The following is a 25,212-nucleotide window of genomic DNA, read 5'->3' on the forward strand; positions in this document are numbered from 1 at the left end:
CATACAGTGCATTATGTTGATAATTCTTCTGAATACTTCTCTAACCAGCCAAATTGACTCTTTGTTTATCCAGTTTTTTTCTGCAGAGACCTTGCTTCATAGTTAGATACATATTTTCACACCTGCAAGATGTCCAGTACAAATAGGAGAAGTTGGAGGCAAGGACACTTTACCTACAGGGTACAAAAAAAGACCTACTATATGACTTTTTCTCATCCATACTTGTGGCCTCAAGATTTGAACTGGTGATGTTCCAGTTATAAGTTTGCTGGCCTTTGCTGCTGCCGACACAGGAAGCAACTAATATGTGTAACTGTGACTTCAAAATCAATTAGACTGTCAGAAAAGCATTACTGGGTACCTTTCCCCTGAATGTGTACTATTATATACTCTATCTGGATTAGACGGGAGTGGAGAGGACAACCTTCCTAGCGCCCCAGACCACCAAAAGCCCCAGGATCACTGTATGACAACTGGTTTGTGATTTAAATGATAAATTGTAACTTTGTTGTGGAATATACACTACTATCAACTGACATGACGTTACACAACAGTATGACAAGTGCTATACAAATAAAGTTTGATTTGCTTTGATCATAAGTGTCAAAATCTATTTATTATTTGAGCTGATAGTGGCTTACATCATGCATATTCCTGAATCAGTTTGTGTATAATCAGTCTGGCCATGACTGTCAGTATGTGTAGTATAGGTGTACCACTATTAATAAAGATATCAGCCTAAAAAAGTGGGGTTTAGTTTACCAGCGTTTACTATTTATAACTGTACATCACTGGTTATCCAATAATAAAGCAGTCAGATAGTAAGAAATATTTATTAGAAAAACATATTTTAATACCCACAGAATCAATGATGACACATGTAATAACAGCATGAACTCAACATTTACTGAATGTGTATTACAGAAACCAAACACATTTTGTAAATACGTATAATTCCCTTCCTTTAACCCATAAACAAGGCAGTGTGTGTAACCTCCAGTGTACACCGGTGTCAGATCCTCTCTGTCTCTGTCATTCTTTCTTACTGCATGTTGATAAAGTCCATGGGACGCTTCATTAGTAGCGTGACCTCTAGTTCCTCCCTCTCACTGAAGAACTGGGCCTTGCCCTCTTGGTTGTGGATCGGATGTGGGAGATGGAGACCAAGTTTACTGAAGGGAGGAGAGAAGACAGGTTAAAAGATGGAGAGAGCACAAGAGAGAGAGAGAGTGTGTTTATAGTATATGAGAGAGGATGATGTGATGAGCCCTGTGGAACAGCAAAGCTCAGATCAAGATGTGAACCTCTGATTAAAAGGAACTTTGTGGAAATGAGAGCTTTTTGGTGTGAGCTGTTGCTGCTGCTCTGTCTTGAGGGGATTAAAAATGAAAGAGAACATTTTCAAAGCATCTCTTACTATTTCGGCGTCCGTAGATCAAGAAACTTTTCTTTTACATCCAGGACCACATCCGTTGCTTTAGTGTCTGGTAGTTTGATTTTTACCTAAGTGTGGGGAGAAAAGGTCGGGATCTTCAATATTATCATATCATAGAAAATTGTGCATGTTTAATTCTTCACTTTTATTCAAAGAGAAACATTTTCCAGTGGTTTCGTGTTATCCGAGTAATAATTTTCTAAGTATTTTAAAGAATAAAGTCTGAAAAGTAATGATATTTACTACCTGAATCCTGTCATTGTATGGTAAAATAAAAGATTTCTAATATTATTCTTTATTTAAGTCTATCTGATTTCCTTTATTTTCTTTTCTCTACCTTTTCTCTGCTGCTTTACAGTTGAATTTTATGTCCTTTAACTAATGTTTATACTGTCCACCAATAGCTTTTACAGCCATAGTCGGTCCTGAAATAGTCTATTTCTGAAAAAAATCTCTGAAACTTGCACACACTTGGCAATTCTGTTATCGTGCCTGATTCTGTGACCTAATCACATCATTGTACATTTCATTTTTCTGTGTCAAAAAAAGTACACAGAGTTAAGTATGACAATTGTGGTGGTCGATAAATTACCAGCATGGCTTCGCAGCACATGGAGGATGGATCCTTTCTGCTCAAGCCCAAGAACAGATCCTCTGTCCCCACACTCTGCTTCAGGATTATTTCATACCTGTACATGTACCGTAGGTTTAACACCCACAAAAACACACATAATCAACACATACTGTATATCTATGTTTATCTCATTAAAATAATTCGACATCATGTCAATAATCAATAACAGAAAACAACAAAGAGCACAAACAGCCAAACAAGGGTGAGTGTCAAATGAGGTCAATGGAGAGAGGAAAATGCGACAAATAATTGTGATAAATATTTGTCTATACAAGTCTCACCCCCTTATAATTAGATTCTTATGAAAAGTGGCGTAAGGTGTGACTTCAATCCTCACATGGAGCATTTTGTCCTGGTGGTTTTAAGGCTAAAATATACTCAAAAGCTGAAGACTGTGGCTTTTTTGACTTCAGTAGAATGTGCAATCCCAAATAAGAGAATGGATGAAAATTGTACAGAGGAGGAGACATCTGCTTTGCCCAGTATTTGACCTTTTGTTTCCTGTTATTTGCTGGCCCTGTAGTCTTACTCAGGCTGTGGCCGCAGGTCAGCAAGATCGTCGTACTGGGAGCCCTCAGCCACCTCCTCTTCGCTCCAGATGTCTTTGTTATTCTTCTTCGCATAGACAGCTGGCTCTATATAACAAGCAATAAACACATGCAAATTCTGTTTGTGCCTCTCATCAGGCTATCTGTGTTACTATTATGACTTATAACTATGTCCAAGAAAGTTTTACCTTCTTTATCTTTTTTGGGTGGGGGGCCAATCTGTCCAGGACCCAGCTGTGCACAGGCTGTCACATTCTGTCGAGATAAACATTACTGTAAACCAACTTACCTTAAAGGATGGGTTTATGATTTTTCAAGTGAGTCTTAAAACAACAGTCAGGTACCCATACGAACAATGAAAGAGGTTTTCCTCACTTTAATCATTCCTCATGTTCATATTGGCTATTAGAAGATCTCCTTCAAATGTGCTTTCAGTGTAAGAGATGGGCGCCAAAATCTACAGTGTGTCCACAGTCATTTTGTGCAAAAATGCATTAACATGTTGATCTGAAGCTTATATGAGGCTTCAGCAGTCTGAGTTAGTCATATCAAGTGGATATCTGACACATTTACAGTCTTTTAGCATCAAATTCCCTCTTTGTGTTTCCTCGGACAGTGTTTCCCTGTTGAGCTGCGGTGGGAGTATAGTAACAAAAAGAGGGACTTTGGCAATAAAAAGACTGTAACATTGAAAGGTATCTACTTGATTTGACTCATTTGGAGGGCTGAAGCTTCATATTAGCTTCAGATAAACTTTTAAATAAACTTTTAGCACAGGAGAACTGTGGATTTTTTCCCCCATCACTTACATTGTAAGCACATTATGAAGGGATCATCTAATGGTCAGTATGAACAGGAGGAATGAGTACAACAAGAACAATCTATTTCAGTAATCATTTAGGCATCTGACTATTGTTTTAAGAAAGACTTGACTTTAATAGTTGATTCAAATAAACGCTGATGGTATCATTATAAAGCAGTTAAACTCCACAATTAACTATTATGCCATGTTTTCATAAATGCATTAGGTTACAGTTTACTTTAATAACAAAAGGGAACAATTTGGGGACATTCATCTGATCATCAAATCTGGACAGACTGACTTGAGATCAGTTCAGTGTACAGCATCTTACTTTACAGTCTTCCTCCTCCTCCTCTTCCTCCTGCTGAGTGGATAACAAGGCAGACAGAGCCTGCAGGTTCTGGATAGATGAAACTCCAAGACACTCCATTTAGAAAAGCACAAATTGACGCTTTTTTCCCCGTAAAAAGTAAACAACTGGCGTTAACACTCTAGTTTAACCGCAATAGCTGAACTCAAAATGGTAAACACTCTCTTAATAAAAACTAGCGTCAGCCTGACGATTATATGTAGCCTAGCTTGCTAGTTCTATGTCTAGTTAGATGGACCGTTGCTGTTGACGCTTTCCGTTTCCCTGGAGACCAGGCTGCCATGGGAACCTCGCTGACGTCACAGAAGAGGAAAAAAAACACTTGAAGAAATGAATGAATAATTTCTAAAACATATAAAATTATTCAATAATATTACTTGAATATTAATCTGTACCCCTTTACTTATTGATTGACTGATTGTTCTTTCCTCCACCCGCGTATTATTTTGTGTTTTATCGAACTGGAAAAGCTTCTTTTACCGAATATATTTTAATGTTATTTTATTATGTCATAATTGAATTCCCTAGCACATCGTTTCCCCTTTTTGTTCTTCATATTTTTTATATGTTACTGTTTTTTATTTATTTATTTATTTATTTATTTATTTAATTTGACTGTGTTCAATAAAGTTGAGGGGAAAAAAGAAATGACTGACTGAATATGATGAAAGAGGATTGTTGGTTTTAATGTAATGTCGTTATATTGAATAGAGGAGGCACAGCAACGTTATTAACAGAAAAAAACATAATAGCACAAGCTATTACAAGCTATTAGAAATACAATTAGAAAACTGTCCAACTGCCAGTGGTGGAAATCAAATAAAAGTAAATGCATAATAATTAAAAAATTACTCGACATACAATAATGAGCCGATTAAAACTATTAATTAAAAATGCACATTTAAAGTAAAAGTCCAGCATATTAAAGAAAAAGTACATAGCCTATAAATGTCAAAGCATGATGCAGAATGGCCCTCTTAAGAATGTTATGTTATACAGTGCGGCCTATTATACTACTGTTAGTGGGGGTTTAGCTTCTTTATGTAACCTACTGTTGGGTAATGTAATTTATAAAAATGATCATGAGTTTGGAATCTATCTGAAGACATCTAGTTGTTAAATAAAGGTAGTGGAGCAGAAACTACAATATTTCTCTGTTAAAAGTGTCCAAGTGGAGCAGAACTACTTACTGTCAAGTTACCTCTGCTCTCTGGTTACATTTAAATAGAGTACTTGTATACTGTCAGCTCATGTTAAAATGTCATGACATTTTAACATGAACTGTGCCTTTTGTTCACACTGAACTTGGAAAAAGTGGGTTCAAATACTCTGCTGCGTACAAATGGAATGAGCTGCAAAAAATAATTGAAGTTACAGTGTCTTATTTCACTTCAACATTTTAAGAGGCACTGAAAAAAATGTCTAATGCGTGTCTGTGAATTATCTGTGCGTTTGTCCATGATTAAACTGTATTATTCTTGTACACAGGTCTCTCTTCAACGAGACTACCTGTTTAAATAAAGGATTAAATAAATAAAAAGTACAATATAAAAGCCCTATACTTTCCATATAACAGTAATTAACCATGATTTGGGCTATTAATAACCATACATTTGTAGTTAATATGTATTTATTGTTAATTAACAAACCTTTCTAAATAAAAACATATCCAATACACTTTGAAACATCTTGTCATTTTAATTTGTACTTTCAGGTGTTATTAAAACTTTTGTCAATTTGATTTGAAGGGCGGCGTCATTATCGCTTCGAGTTATAGAAATGTCCCTCGTCGGACACCGTATTGAATGCATGGCCCACAGGGAACATGTTGAAGGTGACAGGTAGTGCAATGCCGGCAGCTCTGACTTTGTTGCCGGTCACCGTGTTCGCTGCCACCGGTGACGGAGAGAAAGAAGCGGCTCCCAATAGCGGGGAGAAAGAAGCGACCGCCGGGGACGAGCACAAAGAAGCGGCCGCCGAGAACGGGCATAAAGAAGCGGCCGCTCCGTTGATCCGAGACGAGCTGTCTCTGTACACCGCTCCTCCTCCGCTTAAGACCCGGTACGTGGAACATGAAGCCGGTCAGCTGGAGCAGAATGTCGCCACCGTCAGGAGGGCGATAGAGCCGTACACGGCTTGGTGTCAAGGCGCCTACGGCAAAATTAAACCCAAAGTTCAAGAGGTCGTCCAGTTCGGGAATGACAGCTACGCCTATCTGAAGAACCCTCCGAAGGACTTCTACCCGCGGGCAGGAGTCATCGCCTTCAGCGGCGTCCTGGGGCTGTTTCTCGCCAGGGGCTCCAGGATCAAGAAACTCGTCTACCCGGCGGGCCTGATGACCGTGAGCACGTCCCTCTACTACCCGGAGAAGGCTGCGGCCATCGCAAAGTCAACCGGGGACTCCATGTACGACTCCGCGGTGCAGAGCTTCGCCGCCGTGGAGAAAATGTTCAAGGGCCCCCCGAACAAAACCGACAAAGGCACCGAACCCCAAACAAAACCATGATGATCTCAAGTGTGAACTCTGCACCAGCTCAGCAATAAGAAATCAGCTTTTTCCTGATTACTGTAGATTGACATGCGATACCTACACAGGCTCTTTCTCATGTGTGACTTTCTCATGCCCACTCTTTTGCACTAAGCTTCTAATGTAACTCAGGCCGGGCATGGCCTGTCACAAAGGATTTGCAACTTGAATGATTTTCTTCTGCTTCTGATTGGAATGTATATTTATGTAGAGAATTAATTAAAAAAATGACCTTGTCTTACATTTAAAGCCTTGAAACATTTGTTTTTGTAGACTGTCAAGTGTTACAGCACTTTCAAAACCATATAGAGCTGAAACAAGTTAATTAGTTAACTGAACTAATCTGCAACTTATTTGAGAATTAATCATTAATCATTTTTCAAGCAAAAATGGCAAAACATTTGATGGTTCTGGCTTCTTACAGGAGAATTTGCTGCTCTTCCTTGTCTTACATTATATTAAACTGAATGTCTTTGGCTTTTGCACAGTTGCCTCGACCTCTAGGAAATTGTTAAGGACACTTTTCCCTTTCTTACATTTTCTAGAAGAAGTGATTAATTAGTTAATTGAGAAAATAAACAAGATTAACATGAAAATATTTGCAGCTCTGGAAAATCTACATTTTATTACTTCTGAATATTATGTCAAACACCTTAGATGCAAAAATTTTTACTTCTGTAATGCACACAATGAGGTTCAGACTAGTTTGAGTTAAAAACATGTGACACAAAGAGTTAACAGCAGTAAATGGGAGCTGTCTAATGTGCGGCTCAGAAGCATTAATTCAAAAAACCAGATTACATTAGCAATACAACCCTTCCTGTAATGTTCATTAGCCAAATTGTGTTAAACTGTGATTACTGTATAACAATGCCTGAAGCCCAAGGGGAATGAACACTTTATGACTGTTTAACATCTTTATTAATCTCAGCCAAAAAAAAAAGAAAAAAAAAAAAAGTGTACAAAAATTAAATATGAACCACTTTAAAGAAATTCCCTCAGAGCAGCACCAGCTTCTCATTCAGAGCAATCTGTGCTTGGGTGAGGTTAGCCAGGTAGGTCACCATCAACAGGTCCTGTAACAGCCAAACAAGAGAAGTTATATTGTAGTGTTATAAAAAAATCTTTTTCACAGCGACATATATTGAGTCTAAGAGTAAAGAGTTGCTGACACAACTGCATTACAAAAGAAACAAAAGTCACGAACTACACATCAGAAACAGTCGTGACTACAGATATCACTGCTATTCTGGTGCTCATGTGTATGATGGACATGTGGTAAGTAAAGAGCCAGAGGAGCACTAAAAATAGGAAGCAATGTCTAATTTGGTTCTGACTATAATGGACGGGAGTGTGAGAATGTGCTAAAAACAAGCCTGAGTGCAGCAAGTAAATAAAGGCTCCAATGAGGGGAAACAACAATCAGCAGTGATTAGAAATATTACAGTTGGGTGAGGAGGACTTACGTTAATGTTGGAATTGAGCATGTTCTCGAAGTCCTCGGCTGAGATAGTGGGCACCTTGTTGACCAGGTCCATCAGGAAACGGCCCACGCTGTTATCTGCTGCCACCTTGCCAGACTGAGACCGATCAAACAGCATTACATTAACAACCATAATTGGATTACTCAACAAATGACCTCTAGAGACGCAGCTGATTGATACAGTTGGCAGCAGGGATATGAATAGTAGGGGGCAGTGTTTAATGAATAGATATACATAGGAACAGTTTTTCTGGTTCTTTATGGACTTGTGCTCATCTGGTTTGAGGCGCACAATGATACAAATAGCTCTAACACTCACCAGCACATCCTCGATGTAGGCCAGCACGGTGGTCAGCATGTCCTGTACTCTGGCTGCAGAGCCAGCCACCTGGGACAGGTCAGAGGTCAGCCCCTTGGTGCGACTGGGAGTTGCACGTGTCCTCTGCAGGAGATCCACTGAAACACACAGATGATGTGTTACAAGTGAGAATGAAGAGCACAGTGAGAGAAAAATATAATGGTTGGAAAAAATATTACAGGCAATAACTAAGTTTACTTTTCAGTGACATGTACAAGTTTTTCTTAGACATTTATTCATTTGTTTAAAATGTGTTCTTTGTATTCTTACCGCCTATCCTCTCAGTGTCATAGTAGACATACTTGACAGACAGCGGGGTGAACATCACACCGACTGTCTTTCCTGGCACGCCCATCTGTGCACTGTGTGGAAGAGACACACAAACACATTCAGACACACGCTCTCAGTCTGTCGTTGGTCACACAAACAAAGAGTCAAGGCAGATCAGCCCGACCTGACGTAGGCGCGGATGTTCATCTTGCCGCTCTGCAGCGCTGTGTCCACAGTTAGGTGAATGGGGTTGGTGGCCTCGCGGCTGTAGTACTCGTGAATGAGCACTGAGTGTTCTGTGATGTCAAAGCCTGTGGCGTACCTGTCAGGATAAAAATGTCACTGTGTTGAGTGTTTCTCCCAAAAAAAAAAAAAAATCTTTCAAATGCTAAATATGATCAGAACGTCTGACACACCAGCCGATGATGACCTCAGTGGGTGACACCCTCTTGTGGAGCTCGTACATGTTCTTGGCGAACTCCATGTCCACAGCGACCTGTTGTCAAAGAGGATAAATTTGACACATGGCCACGATATTTTCACAACATCCCCTCTTTTACAGTATGCAATATGAGGCAGCCATCTAGGTCTAAAATCAAGGTTCATTACCTAATTATTCTCTCTTCTTTACTTTTATAACTATCAATATTGATAGGAATATATTTTAGATGTATAGCAGTGCTGTAGGTATTATGCAGATGTAAAGCAGATGTTACAAAAAGTCCTACAAGACACTATCGCTCTACTGGAAGCATTGTATGAACCAGTATGAACAGAAACCTCTTTCAGTGTTCATCTGGTCACCTGATTGTTGTTTTAAGACACACTTGAAAAACTGTGAACTTCTCTTTTAATACATGAATGAATTAGTGTAATAACACACCTCATCCTCAGACTCATTGTGAGGAACAGAGAAGCAGTTGGTCACCTCAATAGAGTGCTTGTCGATTGTACCTGAGGAGGACAGATGAGACATTATTATTTTAGCAAGCCACCATCACATGACGATATCAGAGAGGCTAAAAAACAAACTCCAGAAGCACCAGTGTTTCAGTGTAACTAGTGACCGTGTTAACTGGCGACTTTCAGCAGAATGCGTCATGGTTGCTCGTAGTGATGGCAGCTGCTGAAAACATGAACAGAACAACACAATATATAGCTATTCCTCTGGTCCTTTTTAACTTACCTTATATAAATTAAATGGTGTCACCACAAAGAAGCATTCACATCTCTAAATTCATTTTTCTGAAATAAATCTCTTTAAATAGCTTGAGAGGGAACGCTGAATCTCGCTGCAGTATCCCACACTGATGAGTCACAAGTTAAACAGACAGTAGGCTGGTCAAACCAGGTGGCTATTGGCCGTGTGACAAGTACACAATATGTGGCCATGAACTGAATATACTGCGTGTAAACTATGGCGAACAGGTTAATTAGTTGAATATGGGCCACTTTCCCACTGAGGATAACTGTATAAAATCTCAACACAGGCTATAACTGCACTGCCAGCTTATGGTTGACGGTTTGTTTTCCAGATTAAGAAACATATAATTGTCTGAAATTCAGCATAAAACAACTTTTTGTTTGGAAGAAACTGAAGAAATCTGGTTTTGTGAATATCATGTTTGCCCAGAAGACACAGCAATTTTATTGAGTGATCAACTCAACTGTTGTTAGACTCTACATTCAAAAATGAGACCATATTTTCTGTAATAGGGACCAAGACCTCATTTTGCACAATGTATAATAACAATTCTACTTGTCTTAACCATTTTTCATTATATACAATGTATATAATCATTGCATAATGGATAATTACTATTGTATACCTCACCACTCTCATTTTATTATATACAACATATATAATTACTGCACAATGTCATAACCTTTTATATTTTACATTTCACTCACCACTGTACATTGGAACAGGCTGTATATAATGTACATAACCACCTTCTATATGTGTATAAAGTATATATAATTTTTTTACCATTTAAATTCAAACTCGTTTTATTGGCATGAATGTCATAACAACAATATTGCCAAAACATCAAGAGTCAATCAAACAAAACAGCATTTACATAACATCAAGATTGACATATATATGTATGTAGCATATCCTTCGTATATCTTTATGTGTGTGTGTGTGTGTGTCATTCACTGTCCCTAAGGTTTGGCACGTTAATAAGTAAGTAGTAAGTTATTATACCCTGTCTCCTTCTCCTATTAGTATTTTTTAACTTTGAGAAGTCATTAAACTCTTTGAAATCTGAATTTTTAGAGTTGAACTTGTAAATGTTCCTTATTTTATTTTGTTTTACATGTTTTATCTCATCACTTCTTTGCACTCTTCGTATCCTGTTTACAGTTCACAGAAACAGTTTCACCTGTCTGTAGTTATTCCTTGTGTATATTTCTAAAGATTGCTGTGTTGTTATTCGGTGTAGGTACATTGAGAGCCACTAAACCGGAGTCAAAATCCTTGTATGTGTGGACAAATAAAGATGATTCAGATGGTGTGTTTTCAACAGCTGCCGCCATGGACTCATCCGGCTGAAAATCACCAGTGAACACGGTCACTAGTTAAACCGTAACACTGGTGAGTAACTGTGACAGCATCACAAATGTTCAACCCTAATTGTTAGACTTCAACGCACACTAAATTATAACGTCAAGAGGTAAAATGACTCGGCAGTTTGTCGTGATTTCCATCTACGTAGTATCTTCAACTGAACCAAGGCAGCACGCGTTAGCAGACAAGCTAACAGCAGCTAGCTACCCTTCACTGGCTTTATTAGGCGCCAATCCACCAAACTGTGGATAAATATATATTTTTCTTTGCTTACCCAGTAGGGTCCCAATCACACGACTCGCTCCCTCATTTCTCCGCTCGTATGAGTCGCTGATAGAGGCGAGAACGACGGGGTGAATTTTCACCACTGGCCCGAACACCGACATGTTGGAAAAGGAGGAGTGATGAGCCGCTCCGGTGATCACATATAACGCCGCCTGCAGGCCGGCGGGCGAACAGCGCTTATTAAATATATTCAATTTTCAAGATTCAATATCACTTTCAACTCAAATTGAATTTGTCACATACACATTATCAGGACAATGGCAGTGAAATACATATAAAAAAACCTTTAAGACAGAAGATTAAAATGTAAACAGTGGAAAATTTATGAAAAGTAGAGACATTAAGACACATTATTTACACACACACACACACACACACAAAATACTTACTATTGTCATTTTTCAGTAATTGCATACATTGAAATGAAATTCAGTTTCTCACAGACCAAAAACTATGCACTTGTAAAATAAACGATTTGAACAAAGTGAACTACTAAAGGTATAAGATTCTTAAAAATATATCAAAGAAAGTTTCAGAAACATAAGTAAATTAATTATATAAATACAAGTAGATAAAAGTACAAATGAAATTTAATTCAAAGGGGACGTATTGGCATGTGAAACAGACGTATACATTGCCAAAGCAAGTGTGAAATAAACACACAAAAAATACAGAGATCAGCAGAGTGAGAATGGTCAGCGCAGGAATACACACAGACCATTTAAATATAACTTAGCTTATCAAAATCCATTGATGGTATAATGTAGGAGCATATGACTGTATTTGATACTAGCAGGTGTTATTTAATTAGTGAGTGAATAAAAGCTTTATAAATTATGCTAATCAGGTTTTAAGGGACGTTATGTCCTTGTTGCAGAGCCAAACACACACACACACACACACACACACACAGATTTACATTCAAAAGACACACAAGTTATTAACATTCAATAACAAACTGTCACATGTACGTTTAAAAAGAGCAGATTACAAAGCTTTAGTTTGGGTAAATAAGCAACATAAAAAATAACACTATGAGTCAAAACAACCCCTAGTCTTGAGTGACTTTCTGGGTAACATTAACCCAGTATAGTAGTATTGTGTTGATGCTATATTGACCCACTTGAACCCAGTGATTTTTAGTGTGTAGCCTATAAGAAAACCATTTGTTTACAAAATTTCCACATAAGCTACATTACTGTGTGGGTCATTTCCATCCGAGACACTAATGCTATTATATTATAACTGCATCACAAACAGGCCTTTGCATTTGCTCATCTGTGAACGCTTTGCAGATGCTGAAGGTGTCTCTGATAGCCGGCAGAAAGAGAGAGAGAGAGAGAGAGAGAGAGAGAGAAGGGAGGTTGGGGGGGTTGGGATGGGGGGGTATGATGACTGTTCCCCTCTGTTGTGGAAATGAGAAGAGGCAGGCAGGCAGGGTTGGTAGGGGCTGGGCTGATGACAGCATCCTCCACCGCTCTGTGGCTCCACACCTGACCGACTCCATCAGATGCACAGATGATGGAGCTCTCCGTGCTGCCGGGTTATTATCATGTTGCCACCATTTCGCATGTCCGCTGCCCGACACATGTTCTCCAAACGCGGTAATCAGCGTACGTGAAGATTATTTACCGAGGTTTTGATTTTATTTTTTGTTTAATTTTATTTTTTATGCTTGGTCATTTTGTGGATGCGGGGCTCGCAGATTATATATATCGTGAATGCTGAGTGGTCGGATCGTGGGGGTCTTTGTTTTCCTGGAAAAGCGAGCAGGTCTGGACTGATGCTGCGTCGCTGGTAAACACCAGAAATGGGTGTCATCGAACCAAGACTACAGATCCCGGTTCGTTCTTGGACCAGATTGTCCTTTTTCTTATGATAAACATCTGCCAAATCCAGGTCTTTTAAGTTGCTGAGCCGAGCAGGTAAGATTTCCTTAATTCTTACAGCTGTCTTGCGTAATGCTTTCTTTAACCTGTTGGTTGGCTAACAGACACCCTGTAATAGAGTCTATTTCTGATCCATCCGTCAGGCGTAGTGCGTCATCTTGGCTGTCACTAGTCTCCTCTTGCGGCCAATCCGCTAATTGTTGAAATGGATGCACAACATCAGGCTACGGGAGACTAGGACTCAGTTTTTACTGTGCAAATATTCATCATGTCTCATTGTTTAGATAAATATTTAACTCAGTTTCTTAGACTTACATGGGACTTATGTAAGAAATCTCGGTAGGCCTTTAATACAAATCTACCATACTGAACAGAGGAGAAAGTGCTCTTACACAACACACACACACAGAGCTACACACACACACACACACACAGCTACCCCAAGGCCCTTTATGAAACATACAAAACAGTAAGAGTGCTCCAGGATTGGCTGCCTTTCAAAGGAAAAGAGAGCCTGAATGTATTCCCCCTTCATGTCTAATTCCAAGGACTTACTGTGTAATATCAACATGAAAGATCAGGATCTCCTTCTTTATTTTAGCTAATTTTGCCTTTAAATGGGAGTGAAGAGATGAAATAGAGGAGGTCGAAGCTGTATTACAAGTAAGACAGAGTGTATAGACCTGGTTGTTAATGAATAAGACAAAAATAAGGGTGAAATATTTCCAAGAAACTCAAGAAAAACTGAGGGGACATAAGAGCTGGAGAGCACCAGAAGTAGGCCCTATTTCTTTAAAAACATCATGTCAGTGAACTACTGTGACAAAATAACAGCTAATCAATTCCATGATTTCATTTTATCATCATGTTCTTCTTCTATATTCCAGGCGTCACTCAAGCAAACAAATGGTACAATCAATAGCCAGTGGACAGAGTCTGCCATAGGGAGGGTATCAATAACACATTAATACATTTGACACACACACATACAGACACGCACACACACTCACACACACAGACATAGGCCATGGCACTGGAGAACTCGGTCTTCCCCTCCCGCCCGGACTCTCTCTCGCTCCCTGTGGAGGAGAAAGGGGAAGGGGAAGAAGACGTGGAGGTGGCCACCGAGGCCACCGCCTCCACCGGAGTCTTCAACCTATCAGAAGAGCTGGGCCACGTCGTCACCACAGAGACGGCACCGTCTCCCCCGCTCTTGGCCAAGGTCAGTAGGTCGTTCCAGTCCAAGTTGGCTGAGCGTGAGGCCCAAGCCAATCAGCACAGGAAGAAGACCCAGGGGACGGAGAAGGAGAGGGGACGATTCGGGTGGGGTGAGTGACTCTGAATGCGACTTCCTGTCCTTGATGGCCTTCCGGTCTAGATACCGATGAGATAAATGTTTGTAAAGTCTTACAACTGCTTTCTATTCACCTCATTCAAGTCTGGATAAAGCTGAATGAAGGTTGCAAGTACGTCATTATCGGCTTCTTTGGCATCTATTTAGCTCCTCCAGAGATTGGGGGCTATTAACTGACCCCAGAGTCTGGATTTTCATACACTACACTCCACACACACACACACACACAAACACACACCGTATATCAACTGAACCTCTGCACCTCCTACTCTTTTCCATCTCTCGTGCAATAGTCGTGAATCTTCTCTAATTTGGACCGTGCTGCAGCGCTTTCACCCCTCAGCGATTCTGACAGTCTTGCACATCTTTTTTCATTAGGCCTCTCCAGTGTAGCTCTGCTCTTTGTTTGCTCCAGTTTTCTCTCCTCTTTGCTGTACATCTTTATGAAAGGAAAAAAAAAACAACAACCCTGAAACCTTAAAAACACCGTTAATTAAAGAAAGAAGTAGGAAAATGCACGATTTCCGTGATAGCAGTTTGGTTGTTTGGAGGTTTTTTTGGCCATGAATAAAACAAACATCACGATGAGTTTTTACAGTTCAGCTACAGTGGAGTTCAGCAAGAGGAAACCTTTTAAACAGCTAAAAGATTAATGGTAGACATCATGTTTGAGTGTCAAAGACTAGGCTAAGAGAAAGAGCCATCAATTTACACTAAAATATGAACATACAGTAAGAAATGTATCACAGAAAAACAGCTTTAGCTATAACACAGTTAGATGACTGGGACACTGATAGATATGTCCATAATTGTTTACAATCTAAGTGTCAAAAAACTATAATACATTTGTATCCTGCCTGTGTCATAATCTCAGCTCTGACTCGGTGAACCCACAGTAAAAATGCTCTCCACAAAGAATCAAAATCATCAGTTGCTATCAGGGTTGAACAGTAACTAAAGTCCAATATTGTATCTTTTCCTCTTTGAGTGTTTGATAATGTTGTCCGATTATTCCTCATCTGCTCTCTTCTTCTCACCTGTCTGTTTTCATTTGTTATCCCTTCTTCAACAGCCTGGCTTTCCTCTGAGCCACAATCCATCTCTCTGAGTAGTTTTGTCCCCTGGCACCTTCCTCTGTTTATCTTCCAATCTCTCTACGAGCCTTCATTCAACTCATATCCTCTGCTGTAGTCATAGTTGTATCTTCAAACAGCAAAAAACCTCTTAGAACATTTAGAGGGGCAGTCTTGTATGTATTTTTGAAGTTTTCAAAGAGGGCTTGAAAGGGTTTTGTGGAACCTAGGGTTATGATCGTCTTAGAAAATCACCAAAACTGAGGCTGCAAGTCTTTTCCAAAAAGAGCAAGAGCCCCATTTTTTTGCAGTATTTCTAGATTTCTAACTTCAATAACCAAACCGTGTCTCTTCTCCTCTGTCTCTCCCATCACCCCGTCTCTTCGCCAGCCCGGACTCGGCGTAAGAGGCAGCGCTATGTGGAGAAGAACGGTCGCTGCAACGTGCAGCACGGCAACATGCGGGAGACTTACCGCTACCTGACTGACATCTTCACCACGCTTGTGGACCTCAACTGGCGCTGCTCGCTGTTTGTCTTCGTCATGGCCTACGCTGTCACATGGCTCTTCTTCGGGGCCATCTGGTACCTCATAGCCTACTGTAGGTAAGTGGAGCAAGGCGTGGAACAAGTTTCTTTATTTGGAACTCTCCAGTCCTGAGAAATAGACTCTACTACTACTACTACTACTACTACTCTCGCTAGATTCCAGCGACATTGAGCCCAAAATGACCAGAATATTTGATTTGATTAGTATTAGAAACACAATTATTTCACAAAATATTGTGTATCAATCTCACTTTCAGACGTTGTGCCAAAATATGAATTACCAAAAACTCTGATTTCCTCAGCTTTGTTCTTTCCTCCCTTCTCCTAAAAGCTAGTTAAAGGAACAGTTCGACATTTTGAGAAACACACTTGCAGAGAGTTAGATGAGAATATCTATACCACTCTCATGTCTGGCAGTTACATATGAAGATACATCCGGATGAGATGGCCAAGAAATAGTCCCACACATAACCCCCCATAAAACCACAACATGTTGTTTGTACACTTTGGTTTTTGTACGGATTAAACAAATAAGATATAATGTGTTAATTAGTGAACATTAGAAGTGCTGGCCGGCAGATTTTATAGCCTTCAGACGGAAAGCGCTAAGCAAGCTATTTTATATCTGTTTCCAGTTTTTATGCTAAGCTAAGCTAACTGTCTCCTGGCTGCGGCTTCATATTTAACAGACAGATATGAGTGGTATCGATCGTCTCATCTAACTCTTGGCGACAAATCGAATAAGCTTCTCACTACACTTTTTTTTAACTGCTCAAAGATGGTGATGCTGCGAGCGAGTGTCTAGCATCGCATGACATTTCTGCTACGACGGCTAAAAAAGCCCCATTTTTCAGCCAAAAAAGCAGATGACAAAGCAGTATTAATATTACAGTGTATTTCATCATGATATGTTACCTCTACAGGAGATGTGTCTGCTGGATCCCTGCTCTAATTAGCTAACGTATTCGTCTCATAAAATTGTGACCTTTTTATATCAATTACAGGCCACCCTAAGCTGTGCCAGAGAGCTGTCGGTGTTGCTTCAATTCCTTGGTCACCAACACAGGTCAATAAAAGTCATAGATTATATAAATTACTTAACACCACTTTCATTAATTAGCTCTCCCTCTCTGGCTACAGCTGTGTTAATCAGGGACATTAGCCTGTGTAGTGCGTGGCTGGAAAGGAAATCTGCAGACTTTTATTGGCACAAGACTGAACTCCGAGCCGATGCAGTGAAGATACAGGATGTGTTGACATACAATGAAAAAGGTTGATTTTTGCTGCATCAAGCAAAAGGGACAGCTTGAGTCAGGCTACAACACTGCAAATTCATCAGTATGTGTAAATATGAGAGATTGAATAACTTATTTTTTTATTAATTATAGGAATTAGATGAAAGAAAAGGTGATTTTAAAGTGAGAGATGAGACCCCATACGATATATTTCTGCCACTCTGTTCTAAATATATAAATCTTCTCGCTCTCTGTCTATTTTTTCCGCTTGACACCCACTTTGTCACCCTCCCCCTTCCCTTTCTCACACATTCTCTTTCTTTCCTCTCAAGGGGTGATTTGGACCATCTGGAAGATGAGACGTGGACGCCGTGCGTCAACAATGTCAACGGCTTCATCTCGGCCTTCCTCTTCTCCATTGAGACAGAGACCACCATTGGCTACGGCCACCGCGTCATCACCGACCAGTGTCCGGTGGGCACCATGCTGCTGCTGCTGCAAGCTATACTGGGATCTATGGTCAACGCCTTCATGGTGAGCACTGGGGCTGGTAAAAGACATAATATAAAGGAATCATTAGATATCAATGTTACATAACAAGCTTAAATTATAATCTTGATTGTTTTGTGATTATTATCATTGATAAAGAGCTTTATTGAGATAATTTGAGGAAAATAAATTAGTTTATTTCTATAAATGCATCTTATATAATTATTTTTTATATTACTAGACTAAAACTGTTTGACCTACATGGAGTTGCAGTTTAGCACATTACAATAAGACAGATCAGGTTAAAGAAAACATTAAAAATTGGCATTTTAAAATACTTTTGTAAGATTATCAAACTTTCTCATCCCATTTGGGTGAACCCCACTTTCACCGAAGTAATATAAAAGCAATTATTTAACTCAAATCTATTTGTTTAGTGGGGGACCCCATGTTAGTTAAGCTGAATCAGTTTAATAATATGAAATTACTGGGTTTTTTTCTTTAGCTTAAAGATACAAATGAATGCATGAACACTTTGCAGAATAAATGACCCCGTGTAGATGGTATGCTTCTTGAAAAAGGATATTTACTTTGAAAGTGCTGATAGAGTTCATTTTTTTTGCAAGAAGTAAGCACTCTGGATGAGGACGGATCCACACACAGACGTCCAAGCAGAATCATGTTTATGGATGTTTACAAGCTGGAACCGTGCCATATCAGAAACCGATGGAAATGTGGGCTGTTTTACTGAGCATATTAAAAATGACTGAGTCAGAGGTTAATGCCGGTGTCACTACTATTTTAAACAATGAAAACTGTAAACAGCAATATTGTCTGTTATTCAGCACTCACATTGGGCCTCATGCAAGAACATTTTCGTATTTTTATCCTAAACCTTTCTTACTTTGAGCCTGATGATTGTCACCTGTTCATGAGTAGGTGCACGTTTGTGAGATGTGATCATTAGTATAATGCACGCCCCTAAAATTGCTCCATGTTCCGCTACGATTGTGGGCGAGTTTCATGAAGAACGAATCTGTCTGTACAAGTGGTTCTTGCATGGGGCCCAAAGAACATGTTGCAGCTGTTGAGATGTTTAGCTGATGATGACTACTAAATAATAAGAGATGTTTTTAATTTTTCAATAATTCTCTGTTTTTCTAGTTGCATATATTTCCCTCTGTCTTTGCACAGAGCCTCAGTTTCACATCATCTCCCCTCCCTCCTCTCTTGTCCAGGTGGGCTGTATGTTTGTGAAAATCTCACAGCCCAACAAACGAGCCGAGACGCTGGTGTTCTCCAAACATGCTGTCATCTCTTTGAGGGACGACAAGCTCTGCCTGATGTTCAGGGTCGGCGACCTGCGCAGCTCCCACATCGTAGGGGCCAACATGAGGGCCAAGCTCATCAAGTCCAAACAGACTCAAGAGGGTGAGACTGCCAGAGTAGACGGTTAATGATAAGATAATTATATGACTACGATGATGACTGTTACTACAAATATTACTATCACCACTACTGCTGATCCTGTGACATCTCTACTACTCAACTTCCTGTACCTTCCTTTTAAATTTGATGTGATTGCTGTGGCTTTCCTCCCTCGCTCTCCCTCTTACATACCTCCCTTTCCTCACCTCTTGTTGTTCGTCTCCCTCCAGGTGAGTTCATCCCTCTGGACCAGACAGACATCAGCGTGGGCTTCGAGACGGGCGATGATCGCCTCTTCCTGGTCTCGCCGCTGGTGATCTCACACGAGATCGACGCACATTCAGCTTTCTGGGACATGTCGCAGGCCCAGCTGGAGAAGGAGGATTTTGAGATCGTGGTCATCCTGGAGGGCATGGTGGAGGCAACCGGTGAGGAATGGGTTGAACATAGTTGTAAATTAATGAGAATGCAAACACCAAAATCATCTGTCTTTTCCTGGTAAATCATTCTCCTCAGTGCTCCATGCTAACAGTTTTGTTTCAAAAGTGAGATAATGAGAAGTTAGGTGCTTAAGTCTGGCAGTTTTGTGCACAAGAGAGATAAAATAACAACATAAAAATGACTGAAAAGGGTCAGATCTCCTTGTCTGCATATGAAAGGAAGATAAAAATGAAGGTAAAAGTCAAATAAATAATATCATTAACAACATTTTCTCACTGAATGGTCTATTGTGATTTATTGTGCGAGTTTTTGTACATTAAAAGGATACAAAAACATATAAAATATAACAACTAACAAGATTGTATTGTATGGGAAATAAGACCTTGCAATTTAATTTGACTGTAAAGTTCTAATGGCTTCCACGTTGTAAAATTATGTTTGGCAACTAGAAATGAGCATTAAGAAATTAATCTTGCAGATGCATACGACTGTCTGATATTACAGTAATGCCGTCACTATTTTACAGAAAGCTTACCCTCTAAAACTGTCCATTAGAAAATGAAATTGTTCTTCGAGGATGTCCAGGAGTTTAGATGCACACTTTTGTGCTTGAAGCTTCCTCAGTCCCTCACTGTGCTTTTATATTGTGATCACATGGGAAATATACATATATTTAAAATGTCAGTGAATATTTTATAAAGTGGATAAAAAATGGGGACAGAGCACTGAAGCAAGTGGATGTTTTTGTGGTCTCATACTTTATGTTCTCATCACTTAATAGAAGTTACAGTATACGCAACGAGGTGTCTTAGCAGGCAGAGAGAACATCTATAAGCGTATCTATCCTCACATCAGTCAGTGTGTGTCAGTGAACACACTTATAAGTCTGCTCACTGTTAACTAGTCTTGATAAATCGTCAGTTAATTGTGAATGTGTCCTGGTACACTTGGTTGCTTTGCATTTTGCTGTAGTTTAGGATTCAAACACATTTCACTCTTTATTTCTGAAGCTCAAACACCCTCCACCAAGAGGTTTTTCTTTGACCCAAATTCATTAAAGCTTTATAAGATGTGGATTTATATTGATTAGGACTAATAGACTGAGATGTAGCTGAAAAGGTGAAGCTTTCATGGATACCCTCATTGAATACATTTTTTGAGTTTTTAGTGAAGCCAATTTTAACACGTATTTTATATTAACAGTTGTATTTCATGTTGTTGGCTGCATCGACTTGTCCTCACCTCACTGTCTGGGAACTACCTAATCCAAACAGGTATAAAAAGAGTCTAGTCTAGTAGAAATACCCAGTTAACTGTCGCTGCACAGATTTGAACAAGTTTATCTCTTTTTCTTTACCCCTTTGTCATATTGCTGTGTGTCAAATTCATTCTGAGAGGATAAAATATTCAACTGTTCCTCACTTGCTTGGCAAGAATTTAGTGCATCAGAGCTATTCATGATGTGTCTCCATGAGGTAAAGGTGGCCTCACTGCCTACTCCAAATATTGATTAGCTTAGTCAGTGAGTGCTGCGGAGGGTAACAAAGAAGAAGCCGACAGTCATAACTCAGAGCTGCAGATAATATTCATGTAAAGACAGCTTGCCAGTAAATTGTTTGTGACTAAACAGATAAATTAATTATCTCTGCATTGGCATTATGAGTGTGTGGCTATCACTTTCTGCTTAGTTTGGCCATGGCCATGTATCACAATAATTGTGATTACTTCTTCTTATGTTTTACAAGAGCCCAAATGAATGTTGTGAGGAATAACTGATAGTGTATTATGAATCTATCACTTTAAATTTGTGCGTGTGTGCAGGGATGACGTGCCAGGCGAGGAGCTCTTACCTAGCGGAGGAGGTGTTGTGGGGTCACAGGTTCAGCCCGATGATGTCCCTGGCAGAAGGTTTCTTCGATATTGACTACGGCGCCTTCCATCACACCTTTGAGGTAACGTCTTTCTAGAGGTGGAATGATAAAGGCCAAGAACAGGCTGATATAGGGGTGTTTGATTTGGCAACCTGGGTGAGACGCCTGATATGAAATACGGATCAAACGGTGCATCTGTTTGAGAAAGAAGCGAAGGAATTTTCAGGACGACAGCTGCTGGTAATAAGTGGACAGACATAGACTATGTGACATATGATATATTTGCCTTTCAGCCTCACTATACTTAGCAAAAAATGCCTCAACCATTTGAAAACATCACCGTGAATGTCTAGTTGTGGTGTCACTCCTGAATAAAAATCATCACTGCTATTCATCAAACTATTGTGGAAGAAGCAAACATACCAGTTCCTCCACCGACAGTAACCTAAACAGACCAGAATTCATTTAACTAAAAGATTTTGAGTAAGAAAAACTGTAACTCTTGCTCTGTTCTCCCTATTCCTGTCTCCACCTACATATGTAACCATCAGCTGAATTCTCACACTTTGCTGTTCCCTTGAGGTTGTTGAAAGGTATGCTGGGAAATGTAGGAACTCTAAAGTATTTATTTTATGTATATGCTGCATACCAAAGCTTTTATGGCCCAAACTAGTTTTAGATGTCCATCCCTAGATGAGCCTTTATACAAATGTGTACAACTCAACAGGAAAACACAAAACAACAGACAGTGCTAAACAGCACTGAACACAAAGTACAGCTAAGGCTGATGTGAATGTCATTAATTTTGTAGGTATTTGGTAATAAATCAAAGTGTTGGACAAAGGAAAACTTTGGCCTGATGATGGGCCCAAAGTTTTTAGAATTTATTCCTGTTTGATCCACAGAGTCCCTCTCAATCTTTAAGAAAAGACTAAAGACCCAGCTCTTTCACGAACACCTCTGCACTTGGACTGAAGGTAGAGAAAAAAACAAAAATACAAACCCCCCCAAAAAACAAAAAAAACCCTACTTCTACATCTACTAGATTCCTGCTTGTGTTGTATCAGCTCTCGGATGTACGTCGCTTTGGATAAAAGCGTCTGCTAAATGAAATTGTAAATTGTAAATTATTCTCTTGGGACCTTGGTTATTTGTAGAAAGTTGAAATTTCCAGTAATCCAGCCTATAGTTGCCAAGATATTTCATTCAAAACCAAAAACATCAACCTTGTGGTGATGCTCGAGGGAAAGTCAGTAGGATTCATCCTGTGGAAAAACACAAATGTCTGTACAAACTTTCAAGGTAATCCATCCAAGAGTTGTTGAGATGTTTCAGTCTGGACCAAAGTGGTCGACCAACCGACCAACCGACATCGCCATCGTTAGAGCTATGCCACTATAGCATGGCTAAAAATAAGTCTTTGAATGGGGTTTCCTCTTCCCATTGGCAATAACTGATGATAACTGTTAATAACTTTATTAAGTGGACATCTGAAGTGACCTGTTCTTATGTTTCTCCTCCCTAAGGTGGACACCCCCTCTTGTTCGGCACGAGAGCTCTCATTGGCTGCGGCCAGACTTGACGCTCACCTCTACTGGTCCATCTCCAGCAGGCTGGATGAAGAGCCTACCCTGACCAACCAGGCGGCCAAGCAGCCGGACAGCGGCTCGGCCAACAGCAAAGGAGGGGAGCCTACCTTCATTGTCGGAGAGATGACTGACATCCAAGAGCAATCAGGACTGGGCGAGCTGAACGGCAGCGTCGCCACCGACCAATCCGAATCAGAGGCCTAGATCAGAGAATGTTTACAAAGACCTTCAGTGTATCACCGCCACACCGTAGTTAGTGTTTGCAGATCTTTTCTTTCGAGGCAAATGAGTAGTTTCATCAAGCTCAGTTCTACAGTATATGCCATATCTTATGTTACCATATGAAGAGGTTTTATTTCTTGATATTTTGTCTTTTATTTCTATGTTGATCTTTGTTACAAGTGTATGTGTGCTATCTTTTTCAGTATGTTGTGTTAGCTCCAATCACCCTTGCCTATATCTACATTTAAATGACAATACTATGCTTTAGGTGGTATATACTAGGGACCAAGGCAGAATGTTAAAACAGATAGAGAGCGAAAAGATGAAACCGTGGTTGTTAATGCAGAGTTAAGTGTACGGATTGTTCACATTTAAATAGGTTCAGTGCATAGACGCTTTAATTTCACCTGCGCATGAATATCACTAGATGGTATGCAGATAAAGACTGGAATGGTAATGACCTTGGATTTCTTTAGATGCAAAGATTATTCTAAGATTTATTTTGCATCAATCAGGTGTTAACAGGGTGGAGTCTGCTAGAAACTTCATGTGAAACCGACCATCAGCTGGTGCTAGAAAAATCTATTTGGCTGACAAAATAGTTTAAGTGGCCAGCGGACAACAGAGATGGTTTCCTGCCCTGCAATTTCTTGTCTTCTGGAGGCACAGAGTATTATGTTTGTTAATAACACCGGTATGAATTTGCTGACATTCCTAACTGCACTCAACACAATATGGTGAGTAGGGTATCTATCTAAAAACCTTTAATCTATATAGAGACAGGTTAACACTCGAGTGTGTCTGTGGCTTTGTTTCACATTGGACGTGTGTAGCACAAGGATTATCTATCTTTTGTCCCCAATCAAGTAGAAATTAAAAGCACAACAGTGTCCTGCTCTGTTCAGCCCAAACTCCTGCTTCTGCTGCTGTGTTCATTTTTACTTGATGTTTTTAATAGTAATATAACACATCAATTAGAATTAATAAACAACATTATATTCCAGAGCAACTGCCTCAGATTGTTTGGTCTTCTGGATACATAGAAGCATGCTGTATGCACATATACTGAAGCTGTTCATGAATACTTTAATTGAGTTTTTTCTGCATGTTTGGTAAGAAAATCAGACTTAAGCAATTCAAAGATCTGATCCGGCAATGATGCAGAATGAAGTATTTGGTCCTGAAAACAGGTTTAATCTAAATTATGTTATAAAACATGGAAAGGAATTAAAAAGTAACCTCTAGTAGCAATAAATTTGTCTTTCTTTTAAAATATTGTGCAATTTAATGATCAACAATTAAAGGATAGGTTCGCAATTTTTCAAGTCTGTCTTAAAACAACAGTCAGGTGTCCGTATGAACACTGAAAGAGGTTTTCCTCACTCCAATCTGCTTCTAATGTGATTTCAATGTTAGTGATGGAGGCCAAAATCCACAGTGTGTCCACACAGTAATTTTGTGCAAAAATGCATTTAAAAGTTTATCTGAAGCTTATATGAGGCTTCAGCAGTCTGAGTTAGTCATATCAAGTGGATATCTGCCACATTTACAGTCTTTTTAGCATCAAATTCCCTCTTTGTGTTTCCCTGTTAAGCTGCAGTGGAAGTATAGTAACAAAAAGAGGGACTAACATTGAAAGATATCTACTTGATTTAACTCATTTGGACGCTGAAGCTTCATATTAGCTTCAGATAAACTTTTAAACACATTTTTGCACAGAAGGAGGACTGTGGATTTTGTCCCCCATCACTTACACCATAAATGCATTATGAAGAGATCTTCTAATGGTC

General features: G+C 39.6%; 4 protein-coding genes across 5 annotated transcripts; 2 read left to right on the forward strand and 2 right to left on the reverse strand.

Moving 5' to 3' along the window:
• Positions 1 to 817: 817 nt before the first annotated feature.
• dnaaf6 (dynein axonemal assembly factor 6) lies at positions 818 to 4,066 on the reverse strand. Its single transcript, XM_067604675.1, has 6 exons — positions 3,751 to 4,066; positions 2,806 to 2,872; positions 2,599 to 2,704; positions 2,028 to 2,124; positions 1,418 to 1,503; positions 818 to 1,172 (listed from the first exon to the last, which is right to left on the reverse strand). The coding sequence occupies exons 1-6, from the start codon at positions 3,847 to 3,849 to the stop codon at positions 1,043 to 1,045; spliced, it is 585 nt and encodes a 194-aa protein (XP_067460776.1). The 5' UTR covers positions 3,850 to 4,066; the 3' UTR covers positions 818 to 1,042.
• Positions 4,067 to 5,576: 1,510 nt separating this feature from the next.
• On the forward strand, positions 5,577 to 6,559 carry LOC137194571 (MICOS complex subunit MIC26-like). Its single transcript, XM_067606592.1, has one exon. The coding sequence runs from the start codon at positions 5,615 to 5,617 to the stop codon at positions 6,293 to 6,295; it is 681 nt and encodes a 226-aa protein (XP_067462693.1). The 5' UTR covers positions 5,577 to 5,614; the 3' UTR covers positions 6,296 to 6,559.
• Positions 6,560 to 6,622: 63 nt separating this feature from the next.
• On the reverse strand, positions 6,623 to 11,427 carry eif3f (eukaryotic translation initiation factor 3, subunit F). The gene is made up of 8 exons (XM_067606591.1): positions 11,274 to 11,427; positions 9,311 to 9,381; positions 8,844 to 8,923; positions 8,612 to 8,749; positions 8,428 to 8,519; positions 8,119 to 8,255; positions 7,783 to 7,896; positions 6,623 to 7,392 (listed from the first exon to the last, which is right to left on the reverse strand). The coding sequence occupies exons 1-8, from the start codon at positions 11,383 to 11,385 to the stop codon at positions 7,315 to 7,317; spliced, it is 822 nt and encodes a 273-aa protein (XP_067462692.1). The 5' UTR covers positions 11,386 to 11,427; the 3' UTR covers positions 6,623 to 7,314.
• Positions 10,723 to 24,427, forward strand: kcnj9 (potassium inwardly rectifying channel subfamily J member 9). 2 transcript variants are annotated; one of them, XM_067606590.1, is made up of 8 exons: positions 10,723 to 11,026; positions 14,061 to 14,501; positions 15,991 to 16,204; positions 17,715 to 17,916; positions 19,110 to 19,302; positions 19,530 to 19,727; positions 21,562 to 21,692; positions 23,138 to 24,427. In XM_067606590.1, exons 2-8 carry the CDS (start codon positions 14,201 to 14,203, stop codon positions 23,402 to 23,404), a joined length of 1,506 nt encoding a protein of 501 aa, XP_067462691.1. In that variant the 5' UTR covers positions 10,723 to 11,026; positions 14,061 to 14,200; the 3' UTR covers positions 23,405 to 24,427. The 2 variants fall into 2 exon arrangements, with proteins under 2 accessions (XP_067462691.1, XP_067462689.1); XM_067606588.1 differs by lacking the exon at positions 10,723 to 11,026 and adding an exon at positions 12,506 to 13,209.
• Positions 24,428 to 25,212: the final 785 nt, after the last annotated feature.

The sequence above is a fragment of the Thunnus thynnus genome, chromosome 12 (genome assembly GCF_963924715.1).
Source record: "Thunnus thynnus chromosome 12, fThuThy2.1, whole genome shotgun sequence".
In the NCBI taxonomy this organism is placed as follows: Eukaryota; Metazoa; Chordata; class Actinopteri; order Scombriformes; family Scombridae; genus Thunnus; species Thunnus thynnus.